The sequence below is a fragment of the Labeo rohita genome, chromosome 15 (genome assembly GCF_022985175.1).
Source record: "Labeo rohita strain BAU-BD-2019 chromosome 15, IGBB_LRoh.1.0, whole genome shotgun sequence".
NCBI lineage: Eukaryota > Metazoa > Chordata > Actinopteri > Cypriniformes > Cyprinidae > Labeo > Labeo rohita.
This window is the reverse complement of record NC_066883.1, coordinates 26,489,373-26,517,138: the sequence shown is the minus strand read 5'-3', so window position 1 is coordinate 26,517,138 and position 27,766 is coordinate 26,489,373. Positions and strand designations below refer to the sequence as shown.

The 27,766-nt window shown below is 32.9% G+C and overlaps 1 protein-coding gene across 1 annotated transcript in view; it reads right to left on the bottom strand.

Moving 5' to 3' along the window:
* nlk2 (nemo-like kinase, type 2) overlaps window positions 1-26,821 on the bottom strand; it is a 105,243-nt gene extending 78,422 nt beyond the window's left edge. The window contains 1 exon segment of the mRNA XM_051128503.1: window positions 25,232-26,821. Within this exon segment, the coding sequence (XP_050984460.1) occupies window positions 25,232-25,707 (476 nt within the window). The 5' untranslated portion in view covers window positions 25,708-26,821.
* Window positions 26,822-27,766: the final 945 nt, after the last annotated feature.

The following is a 27,766-nucleotide window of genomic DNA, read 5'->3' as shown; positions in this document are numbered from 1 at the left end:
TAAACTAAATGTATTTACTATATTTACATTATACTTTAATATTTAACAATTTAATAATAACAACAATAAAATATATAATTGAACTGCAATATAAGTTGTTTATTATTATTATTTATTATTATTATGTATTAACAACAGAATAATTTAATAAAAATGATAATCCATTTTTGTTCAACAACAAAACATTTATATTATTATTATTATTATTATGTATTAACAACAGAATAATAAGTAATTAAAGGAAAACAATTCACTATTATTATTAATAACATTATTATTTAAAACATTTATATTATTCTTAGATTTAACAATATAATATAATAATAATAATAATAATAATAATATATTAAATATGTAACTAAATTACAGTATCTAACTAAACTAAAAATATAGAAATTTTAAATTATAAAAAAAAAAATAATTCAATTGCTGATATAAATTGTTGATATAAATGCTCCCAATATTAATAGTAAATACCCCTACTAAAATTAATCTCTTATTCAACTCAATACAACGTAAATTAATGTTTTCAAGACTGAGTGACCATTCAAGACCAACTTCTTTTTTTCCCCTCACTTAAAACTGTTGTATGGCTTCAAAGGACTTGAAATATCCAGACGAGTCAAGTTGTCATTTGAACAGTGTTCATCTTTTTTTTTTTTAATAGAGGAAAAACAGCAGCGAGAACATTGTGCCTAACAACTCCTTTTGTGTTTCATAGAAGAAAGGAACGATAAGACGGTATAGAAGAGGAGTATATGATGACAGTTTTTCATTTTTGGGTGAATTATCACTTTAAGTGACTCATAAATGGTTTGTCATAATAATGGACTTATTATTCTATTTTTATCATCTGAACTGTTCTCCAGCAATCTAGACATTTCCTCCAGTCAGCCGGAAGCTTGAAACCTCCATGAGCCCATTAGTGAAACTGGACAGATTCTGAATTACAGGCCCCTCTGGCTATACTACATATACATTGAGTGTTCCTGTCCATGTGTGTGTGACGGTGAACGTTCAAGAGGGCACGGTCAAAGCGCAGTAACCAGCGGCTCTGCTGCGGGACTCACATGCCTACGACGGGAGGGACACCAGCGTGTCAGGCCAAGGGCAAGTCCTGCATGTGCCCCTCCAGCCGCTCACATTTCACACCAATCTTCCCCCATCCACCTCCCATCCTCCAGCCCCACTCAAGCCCTCAGGTAAGCCCCTTCAAATAGGATCAGAGAGACGAACATATGGTAGCCTAACAACAGCGGTAATTTGGAGAGGATTTTCAGGTTGAAAGAAGGTGGTGGGGGGAGGCCAAGACTGAGAAAAGTACACCGCAGTACGTCCTGTGTTGTTCATGTCACTTACAGTGTTAAGATATCTTGTATTTATAGTGGACTCAAATAAATTCAATGTTTACTTTAGGCTTTTTTTAAAAAATAAATAAATAAATATTGATGATGATGATGATGATTCTGATTATTTATTAACAACAACAACAACAACAACAACATAATAATAATAATAATAATAATAATAATAATAGTAATATTATTATTAAACAATAAACTATATTTATAATTCTTACATTTAACAATATGATAATAAATTAAATATATAACTAAATTACAATAAAAATATGTTAATAAAAAGATGTTAATTATTTATAATTTATTTAATGAATACTTATTAAATAAATAATATATAGTTCATTTTTAATTATTAAAAATCTACTCAATTGCCATTTTAATTTATTTTTTTAAATAATAAAAATACATAATCATAATAATACTATAAACAAAATTATTATTACTGGTAGTAGGAGTATTTACTATCAATAATAGGAGTATTTATATCAATAATAATAATAATAACAAATAAATATTTAAATTAAAATAATTTATTATTGTGATTATTATTATTAAAAATAAAATATATTTATATTTATATTATTCCTTTATTTAATAACAACAATAATAATACATTAAATATATAACTAAATTACAATAAAATGTTGGTAATAATAATAATAATAATAATAATAATAATATTTTACGATTAATGACAAAAACATTATCATCAATTACAATAAATAATAATAATAAATATCTAAATAAACAAATTTTCAATCATTTAAAAATTAATTAAATTGCTGTTTTACTTTATTTTTTGAAAATTAAAATGATTATTATTATAATTATTATTATTATTATTATAAATAAAATTATTTGTTATTTTTAGTAGACGTGTTTACTACCAATAATAGGAGTAGTTATATCAACAATATAATAATAATAATAATATGTAATTACAACAACAGAGTAATAATAATATAATAAATAATTAAAGTACAAAATCATTATTATTAGTAGTAGTAGCAGTAGTTAATATTAATATTAAACAAAGTATATTTATACTATTCATTTATTTAATAATAATTCTTATAATAATAATAATAATAATAAATTAAATATATAACCAAATTACAATAACAATAACCAAAATACAATTTGTTGTTGTTAATAATAATAATAATAACAACATTTGTATTAATGACAAAAAAACATTATTATCAATAACAATAAATAATAATATTATTAAATATCAAATTAAACAACAAGTTGTCAATCATTTTAAATTATTCAATTGATATTTTATTTTATTTTTTAAATAATCTATTTTTGCATTATAACAATAATAATAATAATAATAATAATACAAGACTAAAGATTTATTATTAATATGTAAAATAATAAATTATAACATAAATAAAATAAATCATATTAAAAACAATCACGAAAGGTCTGGCATGCAACTAAGCAGTAAACAAATCATTGCTGTACCAAACTGCCAACAGAGCTTGGGAAAGAAAAAGGAATGCATACATGGACCAGGCACTGTTGGAACATTTAGTGCATCATGGGAAAAGGAGAGAGAGTAAAAGCAAAGAGACTAAAAGATGAGTTATCATCCGAGGCTGATTGTGGCTTGTTTGGCTTTGAAACTGCATGCTTAATTTCCTCACGGAGGCCCCAAGCACTCGTTAGACCCAGTGCCAGTGAAAACCTGGGCTCAGCTACTAGATCTGTCCAGGCTCTGGAGTGGGTATGTGTTTGCGTGTGTGGCAACTGTGAATGACGATGAAGGAGAATGTGTTGAACGCTGATAACAGTGGCAGTGCGAACACAGGGTCACGCCCTGAGGTGGAGCGGCCGGACACTTCAGCTCGCTTGCACTCTTTCACGCCCGCAACATCCAGGGTCACTCGCTGAGACAAACCCAAAGACTTTGCTAACAGGACACAGTACAAGGACAGAAACGGAGAAAACAGTATTTAACTGGGTTAGATCAGATGCCAACCTTGAAAGCAGAATAAAAATGAGGGTTCACAGTAGGATCTGGCTAAAACATGAGCATACTTCTGTTCTTGTATCCAAAGCATTTAGCTGTGAAGGCCAATTGTTGGGAAAAGCGGCCCAAAGGAACTATGAATTCTGACTACACAGAAAACTTGACACAACTACTTAGTATTCTAGACAGGTTTCACAAAACTCAGACTTATGGATGTGGTTAAGGGTGGGTAGTGTGATCGAAATCTTATATCACGATGACAAAGTCATTTTATAAGACAGTAACAGTACACTTTTTTTTTTTTTTTATTAAATAATTAAAAACTAAAATATTAAATAAATTAATACTTTTATTCAGCAAGGATGCATTAAACTGACCAAAAGTGACAGTAAAGACATTCATGATGCTACAGTAGATTTCTATTTCAAATGTTTCACAAAAATATTAAGCAACACAACTGTTTTCAACATTGATAATATTACAAAAAACTCTTTTACAAAACAAAATCTTACCAACCCTAAACTTATATAAAAGGCAGACATGTAAATTCAACATTATTTTGTCTAAATAAATTAAAATGATTTTAAAAATCTAATCAATTGTTTTATAAGTATTAAATACTGTGAATTTAATACTAGGGTATTAATACAATCAATTTAATATAAATTAATATAAATTATATTAAATGATATCAATTTAATATAATCAAAAATATAATACTCAAATCATCAAAATAAATAAATAAACAAAATAATTAATAAATATATAACATATAATATAATATCATCATATAAATAAATTATAAATTTATAAATAATTAACTTCAAATTCTGACTTAAAAAGTCATACACATACCTAAGCATTTTACTTATTTATTTATTTTTTTTGATTGTAGTGTATTAATACAATTAATTTAAAAACATAGTACTTAAACCAGCAATAAATAAATATATAATAAAAAAATACAAATAAGTAATAAATATATAATATAAATATATAACATTATATCAATAACACATTTATAAATATTTAAAAAAAAATTTTTTACATTTTTTAATATATTGTTAGTACTAGTGTATTAATACAATCAATTTAAAAACATAACAGTATTAATTAATTAATATTAATAAATAATTTACTTTAGATTCCAATTTAAAAAGCCAACAAGTAGATATATCTAGGCATCAAAATGAATACAATCAATAATAAAAATACTCAAACCAGCAAAATAAATAAATAATAAAAATAATTAATAAATATATAATATAAATGTATAACAATAATAATGCATAATAATACATAATATTTATAAATAATTAATAAATAATTAATTTCAACTTCTGATTTAAAAAAGGCTAACATGTACAAATAATAATAATAATAATAATAATAAATATATCATATATAATAATATATAATATTAATAACTGATAAATTCATAACTTCAAATTCTGGTTTAAAAAGCCAACACACACACATACCTAGGCATCAAAACTTTATTATTTTAGATTTTTTGATTGTAACGTTAATATTAGTGTATTTATACAATCAATTAAAAAAAAACACTCAAACCAGCAGAAAAAAAAAAAATAATAAATAAATATATAATATATAATAAAATAACTTATATTAATAAATAATTAACTTTAAATTCCGATTCAAAAAGCCAACATGTACATATACTGTACCTAAGCATCACATTTTATTATTTTTGATTGTAATGTTAATACTAGTGTATTAAGACAATTTAAAAACAATACTCAAACCTGTAAAATAAATACTGTAAATGAATAAATAATAAAAAAAAAATAATAATAAATTTATATTATTAATAAACAATAAATAATTAACTTCAAATTCCATTTTTAAAAGCCAACATGTACAGATACCGATTCATCAAAATTGTATATGTATATGTATATGTATGTGTGTATATGTGTATATATATATATATATATATATATATATATATATACAAATTCCGATTTAAAAAAGCCAGCACATACCTTGGCAACCATAAACAATAAAAACTATTTATGTGTTTCTCTATCTTTATGTGTAAATAATTTGAAGCAGGCCTTGCTACTGACAGCTGCATGAATACTGTGGTATATGTGGTATAGCAGATTCTCCACCTGTGTCAAATATCAGTACTACTAGATGTGGTCGAAACATGCAGTGATGTGTGGAAGTGAGGTTTTGCTTCATTTAATTTTCAAGGATGCCCATTTTCCACAATATGATATGATTCTTTAGGGTCTTAATGAAAGTCTATAATATACTTTGGTTAAAAATTCTCAATGGTAGTGTAAAACAACACCCTTTTTACCTTGCCAAAATCAGCTCTGCAAAAATCATCTCATTCTGGTTGAGGCTGCTTTAAATACAAATGAGCTCTGCTCGCCCCGCCCCTCTCTTCTCTCTGTGGAGTGACGAGCCTGTTTACTTTAGCCACATTTAGCCGCGTTTAGCCACTAAACTTGCTAACTAGCACATTATTAGGAAAGATGATCACAAAGATTCATAAAAAACCCTTATACTCACTTCTGCTGTAAGTGAAGCTGGATCACGAATAAATCGCGCAAACATAGACAGATATATGTAGATCGGGAGCCGCATTCCCTTCACAAACAAACGTAATCCACTGCATCTTCAGCGGCTCAGATGTCGGGAGTAAATGACGACCACTATCTTCATTATTACATCCAGCAACACAACACCTCAATCGCTCAATTCTTGTCTAACTTACATCCCTGCTCCGGCATCAAAACATGGAGGTCGTACTGTTACAACTGATCTTAGGTAAGACGCTCATGTCAATCAACTATCGTGGGAGCGGCCTCTGTGGGTGTGACGCAACAACGACTGAGAATCTGAGAATGGTTCGATTTGAAAAAGGAGATATTATTTTTACAGATTAATTAAAAACCACTGCATGGATTTTTATGATTATAGGGTACATTTGTACATGCTAGTGTTGTCAAAAGACCCGGTACTTCGGTACCAAGTCGGTACTAAAAAAAATTAAATGTTACGGTACCAGGTTTTCTTAAGTACCGGTGGTACCGAGCACCCGGTCAACCCGGTTCTTGCTGCGCTAACGTATGCGAAAAGTGCGCAGTTGCGTCTTCTTCATAAAAGCACAAAGACACAGCGACCGGCGGTGCTGCTGATGCGGCTGCTCTGAATCCGCTTGTTGAAAAGAAAGGAGGAAGGAGCCACGTGTGGAAATATTTTGTATTTGCGGCTGATGACAAGGGCAACATCATAGATCATCAGAAACCCACTTGCAAACGGTGTCATCGAAGTTCTCTCTCAAAAGGAGGAAATACATCGAACTTAATAAAACACCTCAAAGACCGACACCCAGATTTAATTAAAGTTCAAGCAGGTAAGTTTTAATTTAATTTTATATTTAGAGCTTCTGTATAAAAAATTATACGTTAAATAAACATCGTCATTTGCTTAGTTAATCGTTAGCATAAGCGCGGCTAATGCTAACGCGAGAATTAGAATAAACTTCTTTATTAAGTGTTTAATGCTCCTCTAGCATTTATTAAAAAAAAAAAAAAAAAAAAAAAAAAACAGGACATGATAGTGTACTATTTTTACACACCTGAGGCTTTTAAATGACCCGTGTAGCTAAAATATGTGTGTTAGAGAACAAATGTACAAATGTATGGTTAATGCCTTAAAATCGGTCCATCAGAAAAGCAGTTCTTGGCTATAAAATATAGTTTGCGCAGTTTGATTAAATAAAAGTACAGTCAAATACAGTCCTGTATAGTTTGGTAAAAGATACTATTCATTAACATGACTTAATATATTATCTAACATAAATTTACAGTGAGTGAACATTAATTAATGTGTGTGAATGTTGTTTTATACAAACATTTGATCGTTCATGTTTGTTCATTGTGCGTGAAATAATGTCAACAGATACAACTTTTAATTTAAAATAAATTATGAATACATTTTGAAATTAAGAAGAATAATTGCTATGTAACACTTGTTTATTAAGTCATGTTAAATGTTATCTTTTTGTAAAGTGTTTTTAATACTACAGTTTCCGTCTGTGTAACATTGATATCTTACACTCAGTATAAGTAATCTTATCTAACTTTGTTATAAAAAGCTGAGGTTTGTTATTTACTGAAAAGTTATATATAAAGTTCTGTTTAGCTGGTGTCAATCTAATATTGCATTTAGTCAGACTCAGCCCATTGTTTTACTGAAGTATATTATATTTTCCTTTTACAGCTGCAGGCTGAAGAAGACCACGAACCAAACTCCTAAGCAGACAATGGTTCCAGATGCTTTTGAGCAGCAGAAGTATGACAAAAAGGCAAGAAAACTGAACCGAGCTGTTGCTGAATTCACATGTATGGATTAAGTGCCAGTTTATACAGTGAAAAATGGGGATTCCAGCAAATGCTTCATCACCTCAGCTCAAAATACCAGCTTCCAAGTCAAAACTTTGTTTTATTTTTGTTTGTTATAAATAAAAATAGTGTGTTGTTCAATTCATGTTTTTGTGTTTTGATTTGGTACCGAAATTGGTACCGAGAACCGTGGATTTTCACTGGTATTGGTACCGAATACTGAAATTTTGGTACCGTGACAACACTAGTACATGCACTGCCAACACACATTAATGTTCAAACAACATGTAAAAGTGAACTTAGCATCCGATGACCCCTTTAAGGGATGAAGACTAACAAAAAAAAAAAACAGTCCAGATAACAACAATACTCTTAATCACCCTTTGAAGCCACTTAGGAGGGCCGAAACATGCTTTAGATAAATGGATGCTATTATCCACGGAGCTTTCCTATTGAGGACGGTTCCAGTAATGGCAGATGCCGCGGCCACTTCCTCCCGCTTTCGCCAAGAACCAATCATGCTCAGTCCAGCTCGAAAAACTGGAGCTCCTAATCAAACTGCACAATGACGGGGCCAAAAACAGGGTGGTGTTTGCTGTGCTGAGGAAATGGGTGAAGAGATAATTACACCAAAACGCCACAACCACCCATCTATTCCCCAACTTCCTACAGTCCATCATCGTTCCCAATCAGCAATCATACTTCCGGATATTCTCTCTTGCTTTCCCCGGAGCATCTCTGCTTGCAGGACTTCAGAGCAAGAGCGAGGATCACGAAATAATGTTGGTGATGCCCTGAGGACAGTCATGCCGGAGCGGCCCACTGCACGCAGCGTGGGGGCATTCCTGGCCTCTCGCCACCACACTCACGAAAGTGTTAAGGCAAACATCGACTGATTCAAGCCTGAGTCAAACAACCGTTTGCCTGCGCTCCATGTCGTGAGTCCACTTCAGATTAACAAGCGAAAGCTGGTTTACAAGTGAGACCTAAAACGTCACTGGGATGACCCTCATGTAAATCAACAACTGTTGCTTTCAAACTGCATAGTAAAGCTAAAATCGACATCCTGATATAGTTTAATGTGATAGTCAGTTTTAGATTAAAGCGCAGCACTGTGTTCATTTACACGAGTGCGGTTTAGTTTTAGTTATATTTTAGTACATTGCGTTAAACTAAACAAAAATGAGAAATATTTGAATGTGTTATACATAATCATATATTACGTTAATATTTACATTTAAATGTAAATTTATACTACATTTTATATATTTTATTAGGTAGATTAGGTAATACAATTCAAATATTTGTATTGTAAAATATAATTATTTTATAGTAATAATTTTTAAATCAAATACTGCAATACATTTCTTGTTTTTGCTTCATTTTTGAATAATTACAATAAAAACCATATTATTTTAAATGATTTTGTGAATAGTTTTATTTTTTCCCAAACTGCATTTTATTCGTTGTAATTTTTCTGGTTTCCATTTTTTGTTTTTATTTTTCTCAACTTTAAATGGTTATATCAAAAATATTAATCAAAAAGCATATCTAATTAACTGAAATCATGAAACTTACACAATTTAACAGCAATTTATTAAAAGTTTAACTAGAAATCACATTTTAAGGCCCTATGAAATATGTTTTAGTTTTTTTCTCAAATTCAATTTTATTTTTTTTTTTTTTTTTTGTGTTTTCCATTAATGTTTTTTTAATATGTTATTTCTTTCTTTTTTTTTTCCAGAAATACTGCATTGTGTATTTACATTTTCCTGGTAAATATTGCTTAAAAATAATGACAATAAATTAACAATGATTTCTTCAAGTTAAACTGAACTTTTAACATGTACACATACCTAGGTATCAAAATTGTATTATTTTTGATTTTTGATTGTTAATACTAGTGTATTAATACAATTAATTAAAAAAAAAATACTCAACCCCACAAAATAAATAAATAATAATAAAAATAAAAAGAATTAATAAATATTTAATATAATATAATATAATATATTTATAAATGATACATTAATAAATAATTAATTTGAAATTCAGACTTAGAAAGCCAACATGTACACATACCTAGGCATAAAATTAATACTTTATTCTACTGTTAATAGTATCAATCATAGAATAGTAATCAATTAAAAAAAACTAAAATCTGCAAAATAAATAAATAATAAAAAATAAAAATAATAACTAACTAAATAAATAAATAAATATTATATTTACATTAATATTTACATATTAAATATATAATAATAATTAATTTCCTGATTTATAAATAATAATGTTTTAATAATAATTTTACTAGTAGTAGTAGTAGTAGTACTATCATTACATTAAGTAATATGTTTCAATCACAGTTTCTTCAAGTTAAACCAAGCTTTTATTATTTGCTTATTCTTTCCAAATACAGCTATTGGATTTTGTGAAAACTGTTTAATATCAATATATGTATTTGTCTTGTATTTCCAATATCGTACAGCCTGACTGTCTGGTATTTTACATTCCTTTCCAACCCAAAAAAGCACATTCAAGACGCTCATCTGAAATTCAAAGGCTACAAAAACAGGGCTGGTTTTGCTAAGGGTGTGTTTCACAAGTCTGTTTTGAATGGATGGCAAACAAACCAGACAGATGGCCAGAGATATATTCAAATTTCTCGTTTTAAAGACATCCTGTCAGTGGATATTGTTTTTATATTCAAATCTGACCGAGGGAGATCCAAACCGAATCTATAGCATTCATCTATTGTACGCTTCAGAGGCATCCAGGTAGCTTTTAGGCAGAATTGAGAGCGGGCAGCTAATAGGACAGCTATAAATAAGCACAAGGAGTGTCAGGGGTGTCAGGGCTCTAAATGGAACGGTTCAGTCTGAGCAGAGGGCTTTTTAATTAACAGTTCTGCCCTCTGAGGAAGAGATGGTCTTCACAGTATTAAAGTTAGAGCGGTCAGACCTCTGCTCCACACCAGACAATACACAACCCACATCCCCTCAGAAAGTCTCACACGTTTCCCCTGTTGTGACTGAAGAATGCTGGCGAAATCTCCATCAGTACTGAAATATCACAACAAACACTCACACTTTAACGAGCAGAGAGAAATAGAGGTGGGAACCGAAAATGAGCCAAAGAGGACGAATAGAGGACGAAGCGGAAATGGCTGAATCGCACGGAAACTGTAAAGAAATGTCTTATTTCACCCCAAGGTCACAAGGTTATGCACTGAGAAGGTTTTCATGATGATGTACTAGTATTAAAATACTTTACATTTCTAACAGTTCTGAATGAATGTGACATTTTCTTTTTGTAACACCCAGATGAGATGTTTAGCTAAATTTGCACTATGGTGTAATTGTTGTGGAAAATCAACAACACTGCTATTCAAAAAGCTGTGATCGGTAAGAACTGTAGTGTTTTTTAAAGAAATCTCTTCTGCTCATCAAGACTGCATTTATTTGATCAAAAATACAGAAAAGCTATAATATTCTGAAATATTATTACAATTTAAAACAACAGTTTTGTTTTTAATTTACTTTAAAATATAATTTATTTCTGTGATGCAAAGTTGAATTTTCAGCATCATTACATGATCTTTCAGAAATCATTTTAATATGCTGATTATTGTCAGTGTTGGAAACAGTTGGTGCTGCTTAATATTTTTTTTTTTTTTGGAACCTGTGATACTTTTTTTTAGGAATCTTTAATAATAAAATGTTTAAAAGTACAGCATTTAGCATTTCTTTTAAAAAGATATCTCTATTTCTATCAAAACAGTAGTGTATATTGTTTTATAAAATTCTTTTTTAAATAAACGCTGTTCTTTTTAACATTTTATTCGCCAAAGAGTCTCAAAAAAGTTTCAGGTTGCAAGAAAAATATTAAGCAGCACAACTGTTTTCAACACTGATAATAAATCAGCACATTAGAATGGTCTTAAAATATAATTTATTTCTGTGATGCAAAGCTGAATTTTCAGCATTATCATCAATGTTGGAAACAGTTGTGCTGCTTAATTATTTTTTTTGAAACCTGTGATTTTTTTAGGATTCTTTGATAAATAAAAAGTTTAAAATGACAGCATTTACTTTAAATAAACATCTTTTCCAACAATAGTCTTTGCTATCACTTTTTAATCAATTTAACACATCCTTGCTGAATTAAAGTATTCATTTTTACCAAAAAAAGACAGAAAAAAAATTACTGACCCCAAACTTGTGAACACTAGTGTACATTTTTTAAAAATTCTATTTTAAATAAATGCTGTTCTTTTTAACATTTTATTTTAAAATCCTGAAAAAAAATTAAGCAGCACAACAGTGATAATAAATAAGCATATTAAAATGATTTCTGTAGGATCGTGACACTGAAGACTGGAAAATTCCGCTTTGCATCACAGAAATAAATTGTATTTTAAAGTATATTAAAATAGAAAGCCATTGCAATACTATTTCACAATATTACTTTTTTTTCTGTATATTTGATCAAATAAACACAGCCTTGATAAGCGTAAGAAACTTCTTTAAAAAACATTAAAAGTCATACTGATCCCAAACTTCTGAATGGCAGTGTATATCGCATTTGTGCAAAAAAATATTTATGAGAGGACAGCAGCAGTATTAACATCAATTACAAAAACTAAATTGAGATTAACGGCCAATGCTAACACTGAATTACTGAATCCACTGACAGATCAATCAATATACTCAAAATAACAAATCCAAAGGCCTATTGTAATGTGTGGGGAAAGCACATTAACAGTTAAAATGCAAGTATATCCATACATGATGGCAGTACTTCATTAAATTTGATTAAATGAATAAATGTTCTCAAAAGAATAGTTAATCCATAAATGAAAATTTACTCGCCCCTAGGTTATCCAAGATGTGGGTATGTTTGTTTCTTCACTGGAACAAATTTGGAGAAATGTAGCATTACATCATTTGCTCACCAGTGGATCCTCTGCAGTGAATGGGTGCCGTCAAAGTCCAAACAGCTGATAAAAACATCACAATAATCCACAACATGACGCCTGTCCATCAATTAATGCTTGTGAAGTGAAAAACTGAGTTGGCTTCCAACTAAAATAAGATTCCTCTATCCATAACATTGCTTCCTCCAGTAAAAAAAAAATTCATATGAATCAGCAGAGAAATATGCACAGATCAAGTACCATTTAAAAGCAAAAACAGTTCTTAAAGGAGAAGTCCACTTCTAAAACAAAGATTCACATATAACATACTCACCCCGTTGTAGTACAAGATGTTCATGTCTTTCTTTCTTCAGTCATAAAGAAATTATGTTTTTTGAAGAAAACATTTCAGCATTTTTCTCCATATAATGGACTGACATGGTGCCCCGATTTTGAATTTCCAAAATGCAGTTTAAATGCGGCTTCAAATGATCCCAAATGCAGTTGTAAACGAACCAAGCCAAGAAAGAAGGGTCTTATCTAGCAAAACAATAGGTTATTTTCATTTAAAAAATACAATTTAAATACTTTTTAATCTAAAACGCACATCTTGCCTTTCTCTCCCTGAACTGTGTATTCTGACTCAAGACAGTTAGGGTATGTCAAAAAACTCCAATCGTATTTTCTCCCTCAACTTCAAAAATCATTTTAAAATCATCCTACATCGCTGCAGAAGTTCCGACCCAGTCTTTGCAAAGTGAACATGCAAAGAAGATCAAACACCCTTAACAAAAAAAAGGTAAAACAGCGATATAGGGCGATTTCAAAGTTGAGGGAGAACATGAGATGGGAGTTTTGCGACATACCCTAACTGTCATGAACCGGAACAAAAACAGTCCAGGCAGAGTAAGACAAGACGAGCGTTTGACATTAAAAAGTATATAAATTATATTATTTTTAGCAATATAACCGTTCGTTATGCCAGATAAGACCCTTCTTTCTCGGCTGGGATCATTTACAACCGCATTTGGGATCGTTTGAAGCCGCATTTAAACTGCATTTTGGAAGTTCAAAATCGGGGCACTATTTCAGTCCATTATATGGAGAAAAATGCTGAAATGTTTTCCTCAAAAAAAAAATTTCTTTACGACTGAAGAAAGAAAGACATGAACATCGTGGATGACAAGGGGGTGAGTACATTATTTGTAAATTGTTGTTGAGTCGTGTGGATTACTGTGATGTTTGTATCAGCTGTTTGGACTCTCATTCTGACGGCAGCCATTCGCTATATAGGTGTGCAAGTGATGCAATGCCAAATTTCTCCAAATCTGTTCTGATGAAGCAACAAACTCATCTACATCTTGTACGGCCTGAGGGTGAGCAAATGTTTGGCAAAATTAATACTATTAAAACTTTTTCTTTATGTAAAATGCAATTTCTCATTTTTGTTTCTTTCGATTTTGGGTTGAAATGTGATTTTTCTTTGTGACATTCACCCAAACATCAAGGGAAAGAAAACAGAGATGTTGACTCATTCACAGCAGTGCTGTCAAGACGACTACATAAGTGCAGCCCAGAATAGGCTGACAGAGGCAGGTGAGTGAAGGGTTAATGTACACACTCCTGCACGTTTTCACCCCCAACACTTCAAAGGTAAGTCGTTTCTCTGCTCGGTCTCTGCATCTGCCAAACCCAGAGCCTCTTAAGAGCTGCTTTTGACTGTTGTGGTTGTAAAAAAAGAAAAAACTTGTCCTGTCTGTGAGCCTTTCAAGTTCAGGGTATAAAAGCACCAGGCCGCCTTCCATTATAATACGCCTAAACACACACACACACGCACATATAAATACAAAGCTGCAGCAAAACCACAGAATGAAGAGAGAAAGTCAAAATCTATTCGACAATCATGTAATGACTCTTTCAATTACGGGAATGATATTGATAAATGATCACATCTGACTAATTAAGCCATTATTAGATTTCAGATAATAGATGACGAGAAGAAAAAAAAAAAAAAAAAAAAAAAAATCAAAAGGCTTTCGGGTTCCATCGTGCCGTTCATCACACTGGGAAGAAAACACACTCTGCATGACAAATCATATTTAATATTATAACGTTGTTTAAGCATGTTTGATCAGCGGCTAAATGACTTCATTTTCATTTCAGGGAGACAATCGAGGAGGATATGAGGTTCCTCTCCCAAAAAAGAAAACACATCAAATTTTAATCATTCACATTTCATTTAAATTTTACATTTACAATGGAGACAGGAATAAATTAGTCATTACATCAATAGCAGCTACCACTAGCGCTCATTCTCCTGCAGCTCTCCCAAAACTCAACTTCATATGTGCTTCAAGAAAACTCAGTGATCTTCAGAGATATGGACTCTATGCAAACTTAAAACCATCATACATCTTTTAAAACTCAAGTTTTGATATTATTTTGCTTAAAAACGCAACTATAATTTCACACACACACACTACCGTTCAGTAAGAGTTTCTTTTTCTTGTGAAAGAAATTAATGCTTTTATACAACAAGGACGTATTAAATTGGCATCAAAGTCATTTTAATGTTACAAAAGATTTCTGTTTTAATTAAATGCAGCTTTTAAAGTATTAATCAACTGTGAAAACTGTGAAAAAAAGGAATCACCGTTTCCACAAAAATATCAATACAACTGTTTGATAAAAATAATAATAATAATAATCAATTTAGAATGTTTCTAAATCAGCACATTACAATGATTTCTGAAGAATCTTGATACTGAAGACTAAAGTAATGCCTTCTGAAAAATTGTGTCATCCATTACAACAATAAATGAATTTTCTAAATACACTCAAGTAGAAAACCAATTATTTTTACATTCTAATAATATTTACTTTATCAAATAGATGCAGGCTTGGTGAGCATAAGAGACTGAAAAAAAAAAAAAAAAAAATTTAATGGTTAAATTTTAATGGTTAAATAAAAAAAGTAATTAAAAATCATGTCTAATTAATTGAAAACAGAAAACTTACACAGTTTAACAGCAATTTATATTAGGTTTAACAAAAAATACATTTTTAAGGCCCTATGAAATATGTTTAATTTTTTTTCTTAAATTCAGTTGTATTTATTTTATTTTATTTTATTTTTTTTTTTACCTAACTTTGTGTTTTCCATTAATTTTCTGGATTTCATTTTAATGGTTTCATTAAATTTTAGTAATCAAAAGCATGTCTAATTAATTCATTTTACGAAGAAATTAATTTATTATTATTATTATTATTTCTTTTTTTTCAGAAATGCTGTGTTGTATATTTACATTTTTTGGAAAAATTCTGGTAAATATTTCTTTAAAAAATGTTTTAATAATAATTTAATTAGTAGTAGTAGTAGTACTATCATTGCATTACGTAATATATTTCACAGTTTCTTTGAGGTAAACCGCATTTTTATTTTGACGGGTTGCTGTGTTAAGTTTCTGTTTGTATATGAGATGACGACAGTTTTTTCTCAAAAGGAACGGTAAAAAAAAAAAAGTGACTCTCTGAGCACCACAAGCGTCGTGTGCGTTTCAGTTTGTGTGTAGTAAACAAAACCTGCGCCATTCATTCACACAGAGACACGCAGAATACACAGGATTCATATTTAAATTGTATTTTCGCGGCTTAATATTCACAGGCACTAGTCCATATCACATTTTGATAGTGTACTGACCTGCTTTTGATTTACTGATTCAAAATTTGGGAAATTCCACGTTATACAGGAAATTTAGTTTTTATGACTGGATTTCACAATTCCATCTGCGTTTTCCAAAATCATAGGGCCTTAAAGTTACAACTCACAACACACAAATCAGAATTTGTTTGTCCCATTCATGCAAACTAAAGCACTCAGCAAACAAGCATCATATTAAGTGATGCTAATCACCAAAACAGGATGCAGAAGTTTTACCAGTCCACAACAAGAAGAGTCTTTTTTTGCATATTTTTGGTGCACAAATCCGCCAGACAAGATCTTAAGAACATCACGCTTAAGTCAAGCTGTCTGTGAGCACGCTAACATTCCCCTCCCAGATCAAACCGGGAGAGGAACAGACGCAGACTGACGCTTTAATGGGCAGCGAAGACTACATTCCTGTGCAGAGCCATGCCTCTTCCCTAAGAGACAGGGGCCAGTGAGGGCACAGATGAGAATCACAGTTCAACCCATTGCTCCTCTTGCTAAATCTAGTAGAAATTGGTCAAAACTACACATTTTGAAAAACAAAAACCAGGACAAATGCCTTAAGAATGCATGTGTCTGGCATTTCATTTTTATCAGCACCGGCTCTAAAAGCTCACGGATGGAGGCTGCACGTGTAAATACAAGTAAGTCATGAGGGCTGTGATTAAGATGGAGACAGAGATATTGTTATCTAGTAGGTCTCTGTTTTTGGATCTGGTTTGAGCAGCAGGAGGCCTGTGGGACGCAGGTTGAACAGGCCAAATCTGTTTTTATGATTTGTATTGTTAATATAAATATGAGCAAACTGTTGGCAACGGACTTGCTGTCTGTGTCACTCCGCTCTCGAGTTCCCCGTGTCATGAATCAGTAGATCTTTCAAGCACTAGCAAAGGCCTTGATTCAAAACACATTAAGAAACAGATGATAAAATTAGCAGCAGCATGACTGCAAGGTTACACATTAAATATAGCTGATCATACATTAAATGCTGCATAAAACGGCAATAATATTCATTGCAGTTGTTAAAAAGTAAAGTGACACTGCGAAAAATGCACATGCCATCCATTTTAAATAGGGCTGTCAAACGATTAATCACCATTAATTGCATACAAAATAAAAGTTTAAATTTGCTTAATATACGTGTGTGTACTGTGTGTAATTATTATGTATATAAAAATACACACAAATTAATGTATATATTTAAGAGAAATATGTTATTTATGTTCAAAATATTTATATATAATATAAATTATATAAAAATTATAATAAATACATATACTTGTAAATATTTCTCACATGTGTTTGTATTTATATATACACATAATAATTGTGCACAGTACACACACATATATTAGGCAAACTCAAACTTTTATTTTGTATGGGATTAATCGCGATTAATCGTTTGACAGCCCTAATTAGCAAAATAGTTATTCAATATTAAAGGAATGTTAACAAAATGCAACTGCAGAATATAATTTTTAAAAAATGAACAAAGAAATGAAGAGGGATTATTTTAACTCTAATTTCTGTGTAATATCTAATAAATAAATAAACCTAATGTTTAATAAACCTAATAATAAACAATAATAATAATAATATTTTTTTAATAATTTTTAAATTGTAATAATAGACAGGGTTATTATTGTTATATATATTATTGTTAAAATTAATTGAATAACCGTTAACTGAAATAAAACATTAAAAACAGGCATTTCCTATCTTTTTTTTTTTTTTAAGTTGAACTAAAATGCTAAAATAAAAATAAAAACCATATAAACATGCAATAAAAACAACTAATAAAAAATGTCAAACACAACAAAATCACTAAAAATGTAACTAAACTCCAAGTGAAAACAGAAAATATACAAATATAAAATTTTGAATAATTCATCAAATTAATTTAAACTACAACAATCAACTTTGCAGTGAGACTTAGAAATGTCTGATTCTCTGTGTACTTATAAATTAAGGACCAGATTGAGAATAACACAGAAATCTGCTACAATGCAAATTTTCAGTACCAGTGTAGCTTAAATAGTAAAGCATGGCTCTAAAAATGCCATTGTCACGATTGTGTAAGATTCCCAAGGAGAGCAAGAACTGATAAAATGTCTACCTTGAATGCAATGGAAGTTGCTTTGGCTAAAACGCTCATATCAAATACAAAAATGTAAAATGTATGTAAATGTGAAAGGTATCAATGGCCATGAACTGACCACAGCTGCATCCTAAACCCGGCTTACAACATGTCACATTAATAAGCCACGCAAAACATAATACAGGACACACGTGGAATTCCCGGAACCCACAAATGAGGCATCACCGTCAACTCAAGCCTTCTAAAATTACAGCGGTTTAGCATTTAGCGCTCCTGTTTCCCGTAACTTTGTTCACATACACTATGAGTCAATCTCAAACTACAAGCGTAAACAGTACATGTGGGCCAATAGGTTTCAAAATAAACTTTTTGGCTGAACACCAAGACAAAGACTGTTATGCCATCATGTCCTTCACATAAGTACTCTGTGCTTTTAAAATCATACTAGTGTGACAATTTTGAGAGTAGTATGAATGACAGATATGGGATTTTCTCCGAAAGCATCAGAGCTGGCAGTTTGTACTACTCGTTTCCTGGAGACTAGAATATGAACGAGTAACGCTTAGCACTCAGGGTCTCTTTAGCATAAATCATCAATTATATTCCATTTTGCTTTCATTTTCATTCCGAGGACAGGATGCAGTCCAAACCTATTTGTAAATTCACAGCACAATGTGCTTACTCTAATAAAGCAATATTCCTGCAATTAAGCAGATGCTAAATGATAATATAGATTATGTATAGTTTGAATTACAGATAATTAAAATCCAACACCATCTGCATCCGAACCAAGTATGTGACACACACACTCTGCTGCAGGGCCAAAGCCAATTTATCTAAACTTTGCAGCTGCATGACTGAAAGGGCACTAACTAGGATGCACAACACCATCCAAAACCGGCCTTCTATAGGGACCAAGCTTAATAAACTCCTCTTTTTTAATGTCTTTGGCCATATATTTATATATATCATATAAAAGCACTGAATGATACAGTTGAGGTCAAAAGTTCAGAATCTGCAAAATGTTAATTATTTTACCAAAATAAGAGGGATCATACAAAATGCATGTCAGTGTTTATTACTCATTGACCTGAATCAGATATTTCACATAAAAGATGTTTAAAGAGAAAATAATAGCAATGATCCCATTGAAAAGTTTACATCCCCTTGGTTTGTAACACTGTGTTGTTGACTGAATGATCCACAGCTGTGTTTTTTGTTGTTGTTGTTGTTGTTTAGTGATAGTTGTACATGAGTCCCTTCAGAAAAATCCTTCAGGTCCCACAAATTATTTGGTTTTCCAGCATTTGTGTATTTGAACCTTTTCCAAAAATGATATATGTACAGGTTGCATATTAGTGAAAACTATAATAGCACTCATTATTTTTATTATTAAGGGAAAAGTGGTTATTTTTTCATTTTTTGGAGCCATTTCGCTCTCCTAATTAAAAAAAGCAAAGTTAAACCTACGTCACAAAAGGTGCCGTATGTGTGTTTATTTAGAGTGGCCAATGGCGTCTGTGGTTGGAGAGTACACGTCTACGTCACTGGTTTAATGAGCTTTTCTCAATATTATTCATGAGACATTTCAAAATACTTCACAAAATTTACCAATGTAAATGAGCTCTTTCTAAATTCATGGACACTGACAATACTTGTAGTTTCTGTAATGCACATGAGGAAGATTTGTGTCATTTGTTTTATAATTGTGATTTGTCTCTTAGATTTTGGTCTGATGTTAGTGCCTTTCTATTTCTGCAAAGAAATGTCAACTATATGCTTTCTTTAAAAGATGTTTTTTGTACTTATTCACACAAAAGTAAAATGATTATGTTGTTAACTTTTACATTTTACAAGGTAAATATTATATTCATAAACAGAAATTTGCGAAATGCATACCAAAGTGTAATTTATTTTTATCAGAAATGGAGATTTTGAAAAAGTCTCTAATGCAAATTAATAATAAAAAGAATGTCATATTGTTAGATTTCATGGAGAAATTCTTTTCTGATATAGCTCCCCCGCTGCAACCGTTGAATATGTCCTAAGGAAAAAGGAAGAAAATGTGAACTATTGTTTAGTTGTTTTAATGTTTTTTGTTTTATTTTATGTTTATTTATTTATTATTTGTTTATTTTATTTTATTTTTTATCTATTTGTTTCTCTCCCTTTAGAGCTCTGTTTTACTGTATAAGATTGCTTGATATTTTGTGTATCTGGATTTACTTGTTAATATTTTTGTAATGTTTAATCTTTTTTCTTGAATTAAAATGAGAACGAACTCTTACGATCCAATCACAGTGCTGTATTATGCATATACATGAGGTCGTCTTACAGCGGAGAATTCGAATCTCATGAAAGCGCTTCTGCGCTGTCAGTTCATCTATGTAAACACGACCGTAACAATATTTAATATGACAACACGTGGAGCGCGCATAAGAGAACAGTTTCTGCGCGAAAACCACGATGAGTTTAACTACACTCGCTGCGCGGATCACAGTTCATATCCGGACCGGAGCAAGCGTTTCAAGTTTATGTGAACATTTTTCATATTCTCTCGTTCTCCAAACATGAACCAGCACTGTGTATGCGCACATATCATGTCTTCTTCAAAATAAAAAAAGCGCAAAATGGACACTGATACAGCAGCATGCAGGATTTTTCTGAACAGCGTGCAGTTTTAACTTTTTAGGACAAACAAGGGACTCATGAACAACTATCACTAAACAAAAAAACACAGCTGTGGATCATTAAGGTAACAACATAGTATTGAGAAAAAAGGGTATGAAACTTTTGAACGGAGTCATTTTTATAAATTGAAGTATTATTTTCTCTTATGGACTATACGTAAACATCTTTTATGTGCAATATCATATTCAGGTCAGTACTAAATAAACAATAACATGCATTTTGTATGATCCCTCTTATTTTGGTAAAATAATTATTTTGCAGATTCTGAAAGGGGAATGTAAACTTTGGACCTCAGCTGTAAATGTCAGTTGTTAACATGTAATATGAAAATAAATGTGGTTATATTTGGTTACACTAGATTTGTATTTTATCTTATTTAACAATAATCATAATCGTTGCATTGTAACATTGTCACGTCCCATGAACAATGGCATACAAACCACACCTGGGTCAAATTAAACTCAGTAATATTGTTGAAGCCTTATTTTATTTTTACTGTGTTTAGTTTAGCTTAGCCTGACTTCTTTAAGTACGCAATGATAGGTGGGTAATTGAGAATGTTTGGCGGGGTGTACTTAAAAATGAATTAAGGAAAGTCTGGTTATGTATCTGGTATATCTGGTTATGACTGTTTATGTTCGGCTGTGATTGGTTCATGCGATAAATCCCACCTCTTGCATTCCAGTGTGTTCGTGAATTAGTCTGAATAAACAATATAATGCCGTTAATGGGAAGACTAATTCAAAAAAGTAAGTAAACAACACACAAACTTAAATATAACCACTTTGTTACATCAAAATATGACTTAAAACGGCAAGAAAATATGATCTGTGTAAGTTTTTAGTGAGAAATCAGCTTGGTGAAATTGTTTACCAAGCTTTGATGACTGATGATCCGAAAAATTCAAAAACAGTTAAAAGTTTACTATTAAAAATAGTACCTGAAAAGAAGTAGTTCACCTAAGCATGAATATTGTGTATTTACTCAAATTAAGTATTTTTCATCACAGGAGGAGATATTTTAAAGAATGTACTGGTTGCAAAAGCACCATAAAGTATTAATAAATATGACCATATGACTTTTTCTTAAGTCTTCTCAAACCAAACAATATCTTTTATGTGACACAAACTGATATTTAAACAATTATGCACTGAAATTCATGCTTTTGCACTAGGACTGTCAAACGATTAATCGCGATTAATCATATACGAAATAAAAGTCTGAGTTTGCCTAATATACGTGTGTGTACTGTGTGCAATTATTATGTATATATAAATACAAACACATTCATGCATATATTTAAGAAATATTTACAAGTATATGTATTTATTATAATTTTTATATAATTTATATTATATATAAATACAAATATTTTGTAAATAAATAACATACTTCTCTTAATTTGTATGTATTTATATATACATAATAACTACACACAGTACACACACATATATTAGACAAACTCAAACTTTTATTTTGTATGCGATTAATCGCAATTAATCATTTGACAGCTCTATTTCTGAAGCATGACAGCTCCAGTCCCCATTTATTGTAATCAGATGGAAAAGAACAGCCAGCATATTTCATCAAAATATTGTTTTCTATTCCAAAGAAGAAAGTCAGTCATAAAGGTTTGGAAATACATGAGGGTGAGTACAGAAAATATGATTACACAATTAACATTTTTGGGTGAACTGTCCTTTCGGTTGACCATAGATCTGTCCACCGCCCTTCCAGAGGGTGCAAACCCTAAATGATTATTCCTCTATGGACATGCCTCTGGAGGACAGCTATAAATATACCAGCAAGCAACAGTGCAGATTAAAAGCAGACAATGAGCAACAGGAAGCGATTTTGAGGAAAGGTCAGGCTAAGATTACATGGGCGGAGGTAGGCAGGGTGGCTGTTGGTGAAAGCTCCCCTAGTTTTGTAACCCCTCTGCAGGCAGCAGTTACAGGTGATTCCTTTATGGATAAACACACAGACAGCTTAGATATGCTAGAAATAAGTACTAACAAATCAGAGAATGAAAACTTGCCCATTTCATTTAGCTAATTTATTGCAAAGTCCATTGCGTCTAATACACTGCTCTCCCACGAAATTAACTAAGATTAACCTCTGAACAGAAGCCATGGCTGAAACTTCTACAAGGCAGGAGGGTGTGTGCTTAAAAGGATATTGCATTTCCTCTGAGTTACAAACTCGTTCTGAGAACATGCACTCTCTCCTTCCTTTAAGCATTACACATTATATTACTCAACTTTTCATCTTTGGTCTGAATTGTACACCACTGGAGATGTAGCCTTGTGAACCGGATTTGTTGCGGCTGGAACAAACTTTTCAATAAGAAACCGACCGGATATATTAAAGTTATTCACTGGGCACTTGACAATGTAACTGCATTATAGCTATATAAATATAAAGAATTCAACCACACACTCAACCAAAAGTTCAATGCCTGTAGGTTTAAACATGGAGCGAAATAAACACCTGGGTTAGGAACTATTCTCAAGACACTCAAACTGACATGAAGTAAATCTTGAGCATTTAAGTCAGCTTATCCCTTAAGCACAGCGATGTTCCCTTAGTGTACATCTTAAATTCTTTGCCAAAAGCTGTTCCTCGTTCCCCTTGAACTGTCACACAGAAATCTAAAAATACAGTACCTCTCCCTTCCAACAAGCCTGACAGGTGAAACACTTTAAAGGTACACTCAGTTTTGGTTCAGGTTTACTTTGTTCTTCCTTGTCGCAATGGGCGGCTTTAACTGTTGTTACATTATTTGTCCACTTAGTTTGACAGATCACAAACACATGGATTCATACCATCACTTTTTTGCTGTTGATACTTTAAAGGAAAAGTTCACTTCCAGAACAAAAATTACAAGTAATGTACTCACCCTCTTGTCATCCAAGATGTTCAAGTTTTTCTTTCTTCAGTTGTTAAGAAATTATGCTTTTTGAGGAAAACATTTCAGGATTTATCTCCAAGACAATTTATATACTTTTTAACCTCTAATGCTCGTCTCGTCTAGGTCTGCCCCAAACTCTGCGTATTCCGGTTCATGACAGTTAGGGTATGTCGACAAACTCCCATCTTATTTTCTCCTCCAACATTAAAATCGTACGTCGCTGCAGAAGTACTGACCCAGTGTTTGCAAAGGGAACATGCAAACAAGATCAAACACCCTTTGCAAAAAAGGTAAAACAGCAATGTAGGACGATTTTGAAAACGGACGAGAAAAAGAGATGAGAGTTTTTCAACATACCCTAACTGTCATGAACCGGAAAAAAACAGAGTTCAGGCAAACCAAGACAAGATGAGCATTTGAGGTAAAAAGTATATCAATTGTAAATTTTTTTTTTTTTTTTTTTTTTTCGTTTCGTTTCGCTTGGTAAGCCCCTTCTTCCTCAGCTGGGATTGTTTAGAGCCCATTTAAGCTACATTTAAACTATATTTTGGAAGTTCAAACTCAGGGGCACCATTGAAGTCCACATTACGGAGAAAAATCCTGAAATGTTTTCCTAGAAAAACATAATTTCTTTACGACTGAGGAAAGAAAGACATGAACATCTTGGATGACAAGGGGGTGAGCACATTATCTGTACATTTTTGTTCTGGAAGTGAACTTCTCCTTTAATGTGGATTCTTTGTGAAGCACCTTTTAAACCAATTCGCTTTCATGGCAAAACTATTTTGCGGTATTCTTTTTCGCAAAATCAGCTAGGTTTAGGGATGAACCATGCTTATCTTCTTTCTAGAAACCACGTTGTTCAAATGTTTATGAATTTTTACGACATCGGTTTGAGCAAACATCAATATTGTCAGTATTTGTTGTAGTCAATGCATGCCACAATTGGTCATGTGACATTAACATGGCGGCACCCATGAGGGGGGAAACCACTCTGTGTGGAATAACAGCTTTTTTCTAGATTTTGAGACTTCCTCTAATGAGAGTGTGCGTCATTTTAAAAGTATCTTTTTTTGAAAAACTTTTTAATTTGCATATTCACTTTTAGAGTCAAAATCAAAGTCCTGCGCTCATTTTCAACATTCACTTGCAGAAGTTGTTAGAATGGTATTGAAACGCTTACCAAACCACACCGAAAGCTCCGTATCCGATCGGTCTGTCCGGCTCTATATCCAGCTGTTGTTGTAAGTGATGCGAGTGTTGGTGGTGGTGATGATGCGCCTTCACAGCGGCCGCGGCCGCGGCTTGAACTTGCGCTGGGGCTGCAGCGGCCGCCGGCCCCGGAGCTTGTCCAGGAGCGGGCGAGGGGAAGTACGGCTGCTGCTGGCTCGGGTTCAGCATGACCGCCGCCGCGGCGGCAGCAGCAGCGGCCGCGGCCGTGGAAGCGTGCTGCTGCACGGGGTGCACGGCGGCGGCCGAGCCGGGGTGCTGGAGGTGATGCTGGCCCGGGTGGTGATGGTGATGGAGGTGGGCGGGTGGCGGGAGATGGGGCAGCTGGTGGTGATGGTGCGGGTGATGCGCTGCCACTGCCGCGGTGCCGCCGTTGTACGCAGCCATCATTTTCGCGGCATTGGAAGCCGTGGTTCCGCAAAGAGCCATTCACTCACTCACTCAACAGCCCGAAATGAGAGGTGGAAAAAAACAAAACAAAGAGGCGAACGAGATGGAGAGGGAGGCTGCCAAGATGTCAAACTCTCATTTGGCCGTCATACAGCCAAACGACGGGTGAAATCAAAGCAGAAATGTCCGGCATACATCAAGATGAGTGCGAAAAGGTGTCATACTAACAACTCTCCAGCTTTGATCTGACCTACTTCGGCGGATCTTTCTTTCGCGTTATACGTTCCAGACTAGCAAAATGACAACCGCGGACATGCAAGAAACCCCTCGCCGAGGGTAAACAAAAGAAAAGTAAAAAAGGAGAGAGGGATCAAATCAAAATAATGCGCTCCCCCCATAATAAATCAATTCCGCACGGCCTTAAATCTCCCTCATGTTGGAGGCATGAGGAGCACCTTGCTTCGCTCGAAACTCGGGCTTGCGTGGAAAGGGAAATTAGGTGAATAGTACAAGTTACGGGGGAAATGCAACATTCATCTTTTAGATTTCTTCATATTTGCCATTTTGGGCTCATCCAGCCCTGTTTCCACCGCCAGGGCTGCATGCAGTTTGCAGAAGTTACGCGGATCTCAATCAGGCCACCGCTGCTGACTTGGTACTTGCTCGCCAGCTTACTTGTTTACATTTACATTAAAACGCGCAATTCTCCCCCCGTGCGAAAAGACTGCTACACTGTATCGATCCGGGAAGCTTGTTTTGCAGTATGGCGCTCTGTTGCCGCTTTCAGTTGCGCTCTGTAGATGGACAGCTCCAGATCCTCTCCAAATGTCAAAATCCCCTCGAAACACCCATCACGCTGATCAACAGAGCATTCCGTTTTCCTGGAACAAGGAAAACATTCTTCCGAAGCCTTCAACTTATTTTCCCCATCGATAACGATGTGCTCGTTCACCGGCGTGCCGCTTTCTTGCGCTCAAAATCGCGAGCATATATATATCCAGTGGAGAAGAAATCAAAATAAAAACATCCAGTGTTCCTTGCAGTCATAAAACAAGCGGCCAGCGTCCTCACCCCCTCGCCGGATGGTGCTGCCAGGACCTGGGAAGGCACACGCGCAACCCTGCTGTCTTGGGTACCCGTCTATTCCTAGTCCGACTGGCAGGTCTCTGAGCCAATCGCGTTCCGCCTGTGAAGCAGCGCAGCCAATCGGCGGACGAGAGGAAGAGACGGCGGTCCAACCATAATAAACAGGCCCTTGTTGCATGTGGAAGCTAGCGCCATTACGGCTACGCGATACTGTAAAAGACAGTGAGAGTCTACGGAGGCTTTGAGCCGAAATGGAGAGCGAGGGGCCCCACTTACCCGGAGCTATTACGCGAGACATGCCATCCAATTAGCACCTGCCATTGAAGTGAGTCCCTTGTCTGAAAGAAGAGCCATGATTCGCTGGCCAATCGTTTTTCAAATCGAAGGAAAAATGCACAGTAACAAGGACGGTCAAGCATTATACAATATATATATTATAGAAATATACAGTTTGCAAAGTTTATAGTTCGTTAATACAGTACATTAAAATACATTTAACTTTTACAGATAATGTGTAAAAGTTAATTTTTGAAGTATGTATGGGAATACTTGTTCGGAAACGTTTATTTTTACTATTTTTATTTTTATTTTTATTTTTTTAAGAAAACTGCATTTTTCATAAATGTCTACCATGTTTTAACTTATTAACTTCATTTTTTGTTGGCGAAAAAAAAATCTAATTGTGATGTTTTTGTATATTAGGCTACATAACTGTTTGCTGTCTCAAGTAAATGACTGACTGTTCCATTATTATCATTATTCAATCTGTTCAGTCAATGTTCAGTTCAAGTCAAACTTTTTTTTTCTAATCAATAGATTATTTTGCAGCAAAGATGTTTAGGTTTATGCCTACACATCAGTTGTGACCCTGGACCACAAAACCAGTCATAAGGGTAATTTTTTTATATATTTATTCTTATTTTATTATCTGAAAGCTACATAAATAAGCTTTCTATTGACGTATGGTTTATTAGAATAGAACAATATTTGACAGAGATATCTGAAATATTTG